We start from the raw sequence: 13,024 nt of genomic DNA on the forward strand, positions 1-13,024 counted from the left end.
CCTGGTAATAGGGTACCAGTGAATAACGATTTTACCGACACTAATACGTTATGTACTGCCTAATACTTGGTAATATATATAACACGATTATACAACACGGAGCGGATGAAAACAATTTTCAAACAAATTCCAAATTACACAAGTAAAACAGAATAAGTTTCAATTTATATAACAATCCACAAACCAATTTTTTGTCGTTTGAACTTTTTGAAATTGAAGGGCCTATGCGTATTTTATTTTGTTTGCATACAATCGGTCGACAACACTTTATGTAAAGTAATTTATTATAGTATAATCAAGTATAGCATTTGTTTAATTCAAGTTTTAAAAATCTGATGTTGAATAGTGTAATGGAATTTTGTTTGATGCGTCGTGCATCATCATGCAAGGAAAATTAGTCTATTTTTGAGCGCAACTTTTTACAGTACCTCTCAAAATTGAAACGACGATATTTAGATCTCTGTGGTAAATTATTGACATTTACAGTACATTATTGTTCACAATCTGAAGTATGAAAATTTTTGTGATGTCTTATCTTTAAAATTAACCCTCGTGAAAAATTTATTTATTTCACAAAATTATAGTTTTGCAAAAGTGGTTAGTGGCTGGTATGAACTACAAATCATCACAGTAAATTTTATGGTGTAGTGGAATAGTTTCAACTGAAATAACTTCATTAAAGTAAGAAATTTTAGGCTAGAATGTATCAAAATAAGTAATAATAACAATATCTTTTCATACATTTTTATACCATCTTTTTATACTCTTTTTCTTATCACATTACTTCAATTTTTGATGTAACAATTGTATAATGGTGGTTGCTGTAGAAAGTATAGCTAAAATATACAGTGGGTTTTTATTAAAAAGAAAATTTTAACAATGTATTTCTAGTGAATCTGACTACAAACTAAGCCAATGTCTTTTACCTGGCTGTAGTCACCACCACAATCAAATCAGGGAACCAAATTATCGATAAGAAATATATAAATTATCAAGTAGATAAACATTCGGTATCAATTTACAATAACGTGACCATGGAAAGGTATGTTCATTTTTTTTCCTGAAAAATACAATTTTTCCTGAAAACAATAGTGAAGAAAAAATTCGTCGGCAACGAAAATCAAAGGAGTTACGATTTTTTTAAATCCTCTGAAAACTCTGTTTTTGATAGTAGGCTACCTCTAGCAATTTTACTGAAATGATGACGTTAATCCTGTCAACGATGCCTGCCCGCTGCGCAGTGCTGCGCACTGCTTGCTCTTTTAGAAAAAAAATTAACTCGAGCTTGCAAAAGTCGAATCCCAGATCACGTGATGCCCCTGATCCTTAACCCTCCAAGTGTTGTTCGACAAAATTTTGTCAGTTATTTTCCATCCTTAATGCAATAATGCCCGAAAGGCATCAATATAATACAATGATATACTTTCCCCCCAGTTTATATGCACCTGTGATAATAATACTTGGCTATAAATGCCCAACCCATGAAAAAAAGTCCATTTTTCATGGTCACGGTATTGTAAATAAATACCAAACATTCTAATGGTGGTTATTTATCATTAATAAATTGCCACCATTTTTTAATGTATTTACTAAGAATATTATTCAAAGTTTGGTACTTTGGGATTATACCGACCACACCCAGACATGAATCGTTATTTGACATTTTGCTTCTACTGATTACTAGATTAGCGTAGAACAATATTTCGTCAATATAAAACAGGAATTGTCTTATCGCAAACCCCTCTCCATCCTCAGACAGAGGTCAAAGTCGAGCGGTCTAGTAGATAACGTGATTGCAGAGTCTCACCGCCCGTTCAGCTGGTGTGTCGCTTTGTTGTACTTCTGTGTTTTACCTCTACATTTCTCCAAACACAAAAATTCAACAAAAACAAACATTACCAAACTAAAACTAAACTCTTTATTGAAAAAACAATCAAAACTTGTTTTTATTCTTGATCACACTCCGCCACCCAAAATGCAAGTGCCTCCGGCCGAAGGTGCTGCTGAAGCCCGCGCTGATGTCAACGACAGAAAAACATCCCTCGAGATAGTACCTATCAGTAAAATATCAAATTCTAGAGGGACTGATCAGAAATATAAATTGAATTGTAATGGAAAGGCAATTATGTACAGTGCAAATCATGTGATGCCGCGCGGCCTGCCGTAATCGGGATTCTCGAGAAAGATAAGATAACAGCGTCGACAAAAATACCGATCACAATTAATACCTGGAAATGCTTGTAACTTTGTAATTTTGCAATTAAAGAGTTATTTCTTTCGTTCTATCACGTCTATTTCTATAAATTTATATTTTTGTGTTCTTCATACTGGTGTGGTCGGTATAATCCCAAAGTACCCACAAAAATATAAATTTATAGAAACAAACATGATAGAACGAAAAAACAACTCTTTAATTACAAAATTACAAACTTACAACGATTATCAATATTGTTAATTGGGTCAGATTCCGTTATATACCCCCAACGCTTAAACTTTTTTCAATTAACTTACAACGTTATAAAACGATGTAGTTGAGTAACAGAACTAACATTCCATCAATCAACAAGCATTTCCAGGTATTGTGATCAGTATTTTTGTCGCTGTTATCTTATCTTTCTTACTGTTATCTTATCTTTCTTGAGAATCCCGAGGCATCACATGATTTGCACTGTACATAATTGCCTTTCCATTACAATTCAATTTATATTTCTGATCAGTCCCTCTAGAATTTGATATTTTACTGATAGGTACTATCTCGAGGGATGTTTTTTCTGTCGTTGACATCAGCGCGGGCTTCAGCAGCACCTTCGGCCGGAGGCACTTGCATTTTGGGTGGCGGAGTGTGATCAAGAATAAAAACAAGTTTTGTGAGTTTTTTTCAATAAAGAGTTTAGTTTTTGTTTGGTAATGTTTGTTTTTGTTGAATTTTTGTGTTTGGAGAAATGTAGAGGTAAAACACAGAAGTACAACAAAGCGACACACCAGCTGAACGGGCGGTGAGACTCTGCAATCAAGTTATCTTACTAGACCGCTCGACTTTGACCTCTGTCTGAGGATGGGGAGGGGTTTGCGATAAGACAATACCTGTTTTATATTGACGCAATATTGTTCTGCGCTAATCTAGTAATCAGTAGAAACAAAATGTCAAATAACGATTCATGCCTGGGTGTGGTCGTTATAATCCCAAAGTACTTATTTTGTATAATTCCTGTTACAAATGTTTTTTTATGTTGTTATAGTTTCATTATTATTTATAGTTTGTTTGATCATTAGAGCTCATTTATTATTTATAGGATTATTACTATGTGCGTTGTATTAGTTATTTTAATTTAAAATATGATTGTGATTATGGCTATAGATTTGTTGATATGATTTATAAACGCGTATTCGATAAATGAATATTAAGTATTGATGATTGTATTAATCAATATAAAAAACAAGGTCCGCTTATCGTACTCTACCCGGCCAGCAAGTACAATAGTAATGAACATGTTATTTGTCTCACAAGATGTGAGACACATTTATCCTTAAACGTAATGTAAAACGTAACTAAATGTTACCCTGCTTTGTTTGTTACATTTAATTAATACACATACCTTAGATAGTTTTTTTTTTTTTATTTATCATCAAATTATAACATTTTTAGGTATAAAAACAGCTGAACTGTTTTGTAATTTGAAATACCTATAACGTAATTCGGTTTGATGTTTTTGTTTCAGTAGTTTAGATAATCTTAAATATTAGGGTTTCTGTTAAGCTATTGTTTCAAGCAATCTGCCATTATAGGGACTACAAAAGTAAATATTATTCAGAAAGCTGTCTTACTGTATACAGTTTTTGCATATGTGGACTTTTTATAATTTTGTGTGTGCAGTTTTAGTGGCCTATATCTATCAAGTAGCCTAAGACTATTTGTTTTAAGAAAATTACTTTATTTTAGTGCATTTACCAAAGGAACTAAAAATTAAAAATTTGATACAAGTTTTGTCTTGCGCTGAGAGGGCTAATGATCAAGTTAGGATTTATGGCAAAGTATATTGGCATATATTCAGATAATATGTTCAAAAATGATATTGTTGACTTAAAATTGTATACTGTATTCTAGAGTAGTCTTGTGAGGGAAGGGATGATGTAATGTTCAGATTAATGTCAGGACCTTGATTTTTTTTCTTGGTAAGTTAATATAAGTACTTTAACTCTTTCACACCATTTTTTCAGCATTCGTGTTGACCGCTATGGTGGAACATAAATAGCTAGTATAAATACACAAAGGCGGCTTAGTAAAGCTTCAAGGGTATCTTAGCTGATTTCAGTCAAATTATTTTTCACCCACATAATTTTAATGACACAATAGATCTAATAAAATTATTTTTGTATGCTTAAATTTATTTATTACTGCAATACAGCAAAGAAACATTGTCTATCTAGCAGTCGATTTTCATATCCTGAGCTGTCATTTTGACAAGTTATTATAACTTTAAATAACATATCACATTATTGGACACATTTTTAAAGAAAAATAAATATTTCTTATGTAAATAAACCACAAATATGTCTTGATAGGACAATATTACTGCTTTATTTTTATTCATGCTGCCTTAATTACAATCATCTGAATTAAGCCTGTTGTACATTGATAATATTGAACAAAATAAAACAACCAGAATGAAAAACAATAGGAACATTTTATTTTCATTGCTATGTTGTCAGTTTTATATATATATATATATATATATATATATATATATATATATATATTAGTCGAAATAATTCAAGAAAAGACATGGAACTGAAACTCATGTCTTTTTGGTTTTATATTGGAGAACATTCAAGATAAAAATTTTGCTTAAAACTTTTTAGACGAGACTGGCTAATGATCTTCTTCAAGCCGTATCCAAATACTACCTATGTGAATGTTTGATTTTTTTATTGGTGTTGAAGTTTCAGGTACATGTTTTCAAATGCAACTTGTTTATTGCTTTGTGTCATAGTTCTTGTTTTATCACTTTGAATGTATGCTTGACCTTATGTTTTTATAACTAAATAAAAAAGTAAATACAAATTCTCGAAATGTGTTTAAACTTTGTTACAACAGTGATTCAAGATTGAAAAATACAGCTCTCTTTCCTCTTGTGAGCAGTTATATGAAAATTGAAGGAATCAGTTCAACTTACAGTCTTGCAAGATAAATTTAACTGTTAAAGATGTGTTCATAAATTTAAAGGAATTTTATTGGATTTTTAGGGAAACATTTTTCGGCATGATCAATTTTATAGACCTAAAAAATAGAATGTATTTTCTTGTTTACAATATTATAAAACAGATTCTTTGTTCATCAAATATGGGCACTTGTGAGTAATGGTAGCTCCCCAGATCACCCCTCGTGGAGGGGAGAAGGGTGAGAATTTAGTATTGACCTAATAGGTGATTAGCATGGACTGTGGAGCACAACAAACAGCTAGAGGGCTGTATTGATTTCTCAAGTGGCACTGTTGCTAGCTGGGCGTGCGAGTCACGTTTGTATCATCAATGAGGGGGTGCCACGACACATGCAATCAAATAACACCCCTGGTTTTCACACTTCCCTAGTCAGATACCTTCAGACCATAATCCTGTGCGTTGCACCAAATTGTTTTATTTCCAATTTTGCTATTTATTTTATTTAATTCTTAAATTTGTTTTCAGAAACATGAAGTCTTCAAAGGTATCAGGGAAAAGGATAAATAACTTTGAAGGTAAGATATAATTTACAATTACGACAAAGCTGTATTATTTATTGTATTATTAAAATATTGTTCAAATAATTAAAGTGAAATATAATTATATAGTTATTAAAATTCATAAAAATTATTAACATTTCATTGCATGCTTGCACTTTAGTATCAATTAATTATTCTGGCATTACAGAAATTTCCTCAATTGAAATAAAATGCACTGTAGATTTATTACATTTAAATGAAAATTAACATTTTTGTTAGGGTATGATATGAGTTAGAGATAGTGCAGGTTCAAATTCTGTCTGTGACTTAAGCTTTTTATCAGTACCACCAACCTTATACTGTACTGACTCTCCTCCTTATTCTGTTTGATAAGATTAAGTTTGATGTGAGAATAAGGTAAGGCCAGTGGTCCATGAGGATGAGCAGAATAAGGGTAAACAAGATTTCAGCCTCTCCCAAAAGAAAATACTATCTAACTTTATATTAACATATCTCATATCATTTAAGACTAAGTAAATTTTACAAAATAGTTTGTTTCAAATTATTCTGTTTTACTAGAAAATTAGCAAATTTAGTTACTCAATCAAAGGATCTCTATCCAACTGGCGAACATATTATATAATTTCTTATTCTTAAGAAAAGCATTATATATATATATATATATATATATATATATATATAAATCTTCACAACACTCATGTACCTGGTGATTTCATAACCAAAGTTATTAATTGCCTGTCTTACACTAATGAAAGTACAATGCAGATTGGTTTTCATTCCCTTTTTTATGGTTCCCTTTCATCTGCTCCATCTTCCCTGATGAGTCAATGCAGAGCGGTCTGCCAAAAGGAATCAGGGTAGATCATACATATACACCAATGATTTCTCTGCCTCCTGTGCGTCAGTGATAATAATGTGATAAATGTGCTAGACACCCTTAAGGCAGCCCCACATAGAGACTTTCAAACAACCATTATCCTTCAGGAGTTGAAGTCTTGTAAAGAAGAAAATAAAGAACTTGAACACTGTCATAACAGTACTGGAACAAGATAAAGAAACTTTACAATACAAAGTAGCTGATTTACAAGCTCAAAGTTCCAGATGCTTAAACTGTTATCCAGTCTTAAAAAATACTACAGGTAACAAATGGCAGCAGAAAGTGCATAAAACCCAACATTATAAGTCAAGCAACATACAAATATTAAACAAGGTAATAAGAGAGCCTGACTTCATCTCCGAGAATCGTTACAAGCTGTTGCAAAATGACTGTGCATCTGAACGACTCTGAAATTGAGGATTTTACTGATAAACCTAGTACTCCACTTAACTCTAAATTGAGACAAGCTTCCAACTTAGAGAAGCAAGAAACTAAAGAATTCTCTGAAATAAAGGAAAAAACTCTCCATAGTCATAAAAGGACAGAAACTAAAAAAAAGCCTAAAATGCTCATATGTGCTGAGTCATGGTCGTGACTTAGCTTTTCATTTGAACAAATGTCAAGATTCATTTGAAGCGGTGGTTTTGTGAGGCCTGGAGGTTTGGCTGGGCAAGTATTAAACTACAGAAACATTGACGGAGAGGACCTGAGTTCTGAGGATGTTCTTGTTATTGCATGTGGGTCTAAACGACATAGCTCATAATGAAGCTGAGAAATCAATAACTTTTGATCAATGAATCTTTAAATAAATATAAAAAAAAACAGAATAGTCTTAGTTGATTTTCCTGTTAGATATGACTTGAAAGATTGGTCCTGCATAAACCAAGAAATTAAATCATCTAACGAATCACTGGAGGCTTTGAGTAAAAAATATTCTAGTGTGTCTTTGGTGAAAATTAGTACAGCTAACAGACAATTACACACTCAGCAACGGTTTACATTTAAATTACAGGGGGAAACAATGGCTAGCTAGAAGTATCTACAAAGTACTACATGAAAGCACTGAGCTCAAGTCCCGTTGACCAGAAGTGCATGCAACACTCCGGTGACAGAGTTGAAATCACCTTCAACACAAAATGAAAGTTAAAGGTTATGTAGAGCACCCACTGCTGCACGATGTATCTGACTCCATCGAGATGACCTGTGTCACTGTCCTTACTCCAAGCTCAGAGTCACTGGAAGGTGTAGTAATGAAACAGAAATCACAGAGTGAGTTTTCCAGTGTACTTATTGATGGTGAATCCAGTTCTTTAAAACCGGAGGTTTTGACCCCTTTAATACAGAAATGACTCAACGGCTTAGTTTTTGTAGATGTTGATAACGTAGCTTCAGCCAGTGCAAACAAGTTCCGAAGTAAATTCAACACAATCTACCGAGGTTACCTAGTAACGTTATAAATTAACAGGCCTAATTTTAAACTATTATTTTGGAATGTTTGCAGTATTTCCAACAAGCTTCCTTTTATTGACATTCTAAATAACAATACAGGACTGATGTACTTTGTATTGCGGAACACTGGTTATCCTCATCGGACATGAAGAGCTTGAGCTTGGTGATACCTGGATATGAAGTTGCTGATTTCTTTGCAAGAGAGAAACATTCTCACGGTGGGATTTTTATTTGTGTTAAAAGTGGTACTGAAGTCATCAAATTTGACAAATTATCTTGTTTCTCGGAAGAACTTACCTGTGAGTTAGCAGCGATTGTATTGCCTACTTTCAACACAGTAGTGGTAGCTTTTTATAGATCTCCAGCAAGTAGCTTTTGTCTATTTTATGATAAACTCCATGATATTTTTTCCCTACTGAATGGCAAAAAAATGAACCTAATTATTGCTGGTGATTTTAATGTAAACTTTCTCAGTAACCATGTGGAAACAAAAGAACTCCTCAACTTGATCAATAGCTTTTGGACTTAATATCACTGTCTCTCAGAAATAACTAGACCAGGGCTTGGTGATAGTGAAACCTTGGGTAGCTGTATTGACAATCTACTGACTACAGTTCACACCAGACAGAGTACACTCGTCAGTAATTCACACGGCTGCTTCCGATCATCTGGCCATCCTCTTCGAGGCGTTCTTGGAGTATAAAATGCCACAGACTGTCTCAGAAAAGTCAATAATTAGACCCATTTGTGCCATTGGTACCATCATTTTTGTTATCATATCTTAAGCTTATAAATTGGAATGATGTATACCGTTTGGAATCTGATATATAAATTCTAAGTTCAAGCTCTTTCTAGATCTGTTTTATGTGGGCACTAAAACTGTTCTAATGCCTCTTAAGACTAAAAAACTTAAAAGTAAGAATATTAATGTTTCCTGGTACCATGATAGCCTAGTTAAAATAAAATCTGAATTAGATAAGCTACATTATATAATTAATAACACCAACTCAGAGAGTAACATTGAATTCAAAACTAGGTACAAGAAACTTAAAACAGTGTATAAGAATGAAATCCGAAAGGCCAAACTTAATTATAATAATGGTGTAATTGACAAAGCTGTAAATAAGAGTAGAGCTGCTTGGGGTTTAATAAATCAAAACAGCCAGACCTAATAGTAAATCAGTGAGTTCTTCTGTGACACTGGAACCCAATAGTTTTAATAATTATTTTGTTTGTTCAGTTGAAGATACATGTAATAATATCCCCACTAGTGATAATACATTTTTTCTTTTTATCTTAACAGGTATTCCAACTTGACCCTTCCATATATTGATTTTAATTTTATTGAATTTAAAGTTGAAGATGTCTATGCAGCTATAATTAGTTTAAAATAACAGTACATGCTTAAGACTGTTTTTGGTGTAAATGCTCCAATCTTGAAATTATGTGCTGCCTATATTTGTGAAGTATTAACTTTCCTATTTAATGAATGTATATTAAGTCTGGCATTTTTCCTGATGTATTGAAAGTTTAATAAAGTTATTCCTGTACATAAGAAGGGGCCTAAAGATCAAATCTGTAACTATAGACCGATTTCGATAATTCCAGTTGTGTCAAAGGTTTTGGAACGCCTACTTCACAAGCAGGTAGTTTATTATCTGGAAACTAATGGGTTAATTAGTAACTGTCAGTTTTGGGTTTCGGGCTAAACGGAGCACTACTGATGCAGTTCAGTCTTTTGTAAATGACTGTTTTGAGGGTTTGGAACTGAAAAAAATGCTGTTAATTTTAGATCTTATGACCTTTTCCAAGGCCTTTGACACGGTCGACCATAGGATCCTAATAAGTAAGTTGAGCTACTATGGTTTCAGTCAACTTGCTGTAAATTTTTTCAAAGTCATATCTCTCCAATAGGAGTCAATATGTTTACTTAAATGGTTCTATTTCTGAAACTCGCCCTGTTAATTATGGAGTTCCACAAGGCTCCATTTTAGGTCCAACTCTATTTATTGCATATATAAAATGACTTGCCTTCTAATCTGGGCGAGAGCGGGTGTAAGCACTTATTTATTTGCTGATGACCTGGGGCTTACAGTCAGCTCTAAATCAGATGTTGAATGTAAAAGTATCGTTGGTTCTAAGACTTCGATTATAAACGATTGGTGTGCAGCTAACAAGTTATGTGTTAATAACAAAAAAATCCAGGATTTACAAATAACACTAGCTCATAGGCCCAATGAAAATGATTTCAGTCTCAAGTTTCTTGGAGTACACATCCAGTCTAATCTTAAATGGCAAACTCACATTGATTATGCTGCTTCAAAGATTGCTCGGGGCATTTTCTTAATTAGATCTCTAAAGGGTGTTATTTCCTCAGACCTTCAGCTGCAGATATACTATGCTTATGTCCACAGTTGTTCTAACCTATGGGATTGTTTTGTGGGGTTACTCACAAGCTGCAAGCAAGCTATTTATTCTACAAAAAAGAGCTGTAAGGCTGCTATGTAAATGTAGGAAACCGCGAACACTGTAAACCTCTTTTTATAAAACTTAATATTTTAACACTGCCTTCTATTTATATATTATATGTGCTCCTGTATGTAAAAGATAATTTTAACTACCTCTCTAACCATAGTAATATCCATAGTTACTATACACGTAATAGAAATAACCTAGTATTAACAAAATGTAATTTTTCAAGCACCCAATCCAGTTTTTAAGTATCAAGGAATAAGCTGTACAATGCATTGCCTTTAGTTTTAAAAGACTTAAGTAGAACTAATTTTTAAGAACTGTGTAAAAAAATTGTTACTCAAATCTTGCCTGTACAGTGTCAATGATTTTTTATACTGTATTAAGAGAAAATTTAGAATATACTATTTTAGCCTAATATTTGACGTTGTTATATGTATGTACATTACATCTTGACAATAAATGATTTGATTTGATTTGATTTGATAGTGTCAAATGAAGGCCCTTCAAGCATCCCAAGCGAGATGGATCTGTCGCTAGCTAGAAGCTTGTAAATCTTAAAGGCCTCTTGCACACCCCCAATGCCATTACAAAAACTTCTCTGTGATAGCCATTAATCCCTTAGTACAGCTTTGTTATACTGGATCAACATCCTGGATATATTAGTCTAGGTGCCGAGAGCCAGTTTGCACTGTATAAGCACACAACTTGGTTGTTTTCCAAATCAATAGAAGAATTTATCCTAAGAAATAAATCAAACATCATCCATGCTAATTTGAGTAGAGGTCAAAATGAGAAAGTATCAAAAGGGTGAAAGATATGATGCATTAATTTTTTCTCATATTATATTTTTTTCTGTCGGTCTTACAACCGACCGTCATATAAAATAGTTATTACATCGTCGGTCAAGTAGACAAAGAGAATTAAAGTCACCACTTTAAAGGTTTGTTTATGGTTAGATGATACTGATTTAACTTTTATTTACATATCTGATGGTTTTTAAGTATGTCAAGGCAATGAAAATGTGATCTGATCTGATAAAAAATTATCATTTAGTATGTTTAACCTGTTTAATACCCTCTCATTTTGATCTTAATCAAAATTAGGGTTGATCTTCATTCAGCTGACTATCAATTTCTTTCTTAGTAGAAAGTTTTTTTATTGATTTCAAGAAAAACTAGGTTGTGTGTTATACAATGCAAATCATATAAACCTAAAAAATTTCATATTTGGATCCTTTATACCTCTTAATATTCATTCTATTATAATACCTGTTAATTATAATACTATAATACCCTCCCTTAAATTGTCTGTCAGTTAGATTCAGGTTGATAATCAGATTGAGAATAACTTAGAAAGCAAAGTATTTTTTTTTTTTAGGTTTATATCATTTCTACAAATTTCAAGAATAGCAGGGAATTTTATTGTTTTTAATTGTACTATTTATTAGGAGTTACAAAACACTTAATTATTTTTACTATACAAAATAAAATAAAACAATAAAAATATTTTACCATTGAATTATTTAAAATTATTATTTATTTTGTAATAATATAGACAAACAAGTATTAACAAATATGAATGTTGATTTCTTCTCTGAAGAAAAAAACTGTTAGTTATTTGGTGAGATGTGTGTTCCAGTTTACCCAAAAAATGCAGTGGCCAAGACGATAATGTACCAGAACATGTCTAGCCACTACCGTCGCATCTACAGTGCCAAGTCCAGGATAGACACAGGCCCTCCATTCTCTCACAAGCCAAAACCTATTCAATGGTAATGTTTGATTGTCTTTTATTTTTGTATTCTAGTTTGTAAATTATATTTTTATCCGAGGAGGTCTACGTCTTACTGGAAAAATATGTTTACCTTAAATAAAAAGTTCTACATTCTGTAATTGTACTGAATTTAGCAATTAGAGAATATTACTTTTATTATAATTTTATTCTTACTAGCAATATGAAACCTAAGTTGTCAACAAAAAATTAACGATATTCTTGTTTTTTGTTCTAATTTAATGATAGCATATGGCGGCTGATATTAAAAGTACCAAAAACCCTCTTATAAAAGGGTCTGGTTGCATTCTGAGCCAGGCATTATTCTAGCCTGATGTATCTTAGAGGAGCAAGTAATAAATAATGTTAAAATAATCAATTAATATTTAAATATAAAATTGTATTACTAAATAACAACACACATGACTCAATTGACTTAACAATAATTTATTTGAGTCCCTTCCTTGTCGTTATTCCTGCTTCAAACTAAGTATACTGGTCAAATTCTGTATTATTACAAAATTACTATAATTCAATTTAATTAAATAATTTTTGCTATCATCTTAATACTGACTGTACAATACACAATTGAAAATTGACACCACACTGAAGCGAGCATGTCATGAGTTACTGATTTCACTGCTGTTGTAATGCGATTCCTCAGCTCATCCATTGTTGTTGGTAGCGGAGGCACATATACAGAGTCTTTGATGAAATCCTACAAGAAAAAAAA

The 13,024-nt window shown here is 32.4% G+C and overlaps 1 protein-coding gene across 1 annotated transcript in view; it reads left to right on the top strand.

The window, feature by feature from the left end:
• The first annotated feature begins 477 nt into the window (after window positions 1-477).
• LOC124352847 (spermatogenesis-associated protein 7 homolog) overlaps window positions 478-13,024 on the top strand; it is a 31,192-nt gene continuing 18,645 nt past the window's right edge. Inside the window, exons 1-3 of the mRNA XM_046802553.1 lie at window positions 478-681; window positions 5,686-5,735; window positions 12,160-12,292. Of these exons, the coding sequence (XP_046658509.1) occupies window positions 5,690-5,735; window positions 12,160-12,292 (179 nt within the window). The 5' untranslated portion in view covers window positions 478-681; window positions 5,686-5,689. The remainder of the gene's footprint in view (window positions 682-5,685; window positions 5,736-12,159; window positions 12,293-13,024) is intronic.

This window comes from Homalodisca vitripennis, chromosome 1 (assembly GCF_021130785.1).
Source record: "Homalodisca vitripennis isolate AUS2020 chromosome 1, UT_GWSS_2.1, whole genome shotgun sequence".
Taxonomy (NCBI): Eukaryota; Metazoa; Arthropoda; class Insecta; order Hemiptera; family Cicadellidae; genus Homalodisca; species Homalodisca vitripennis.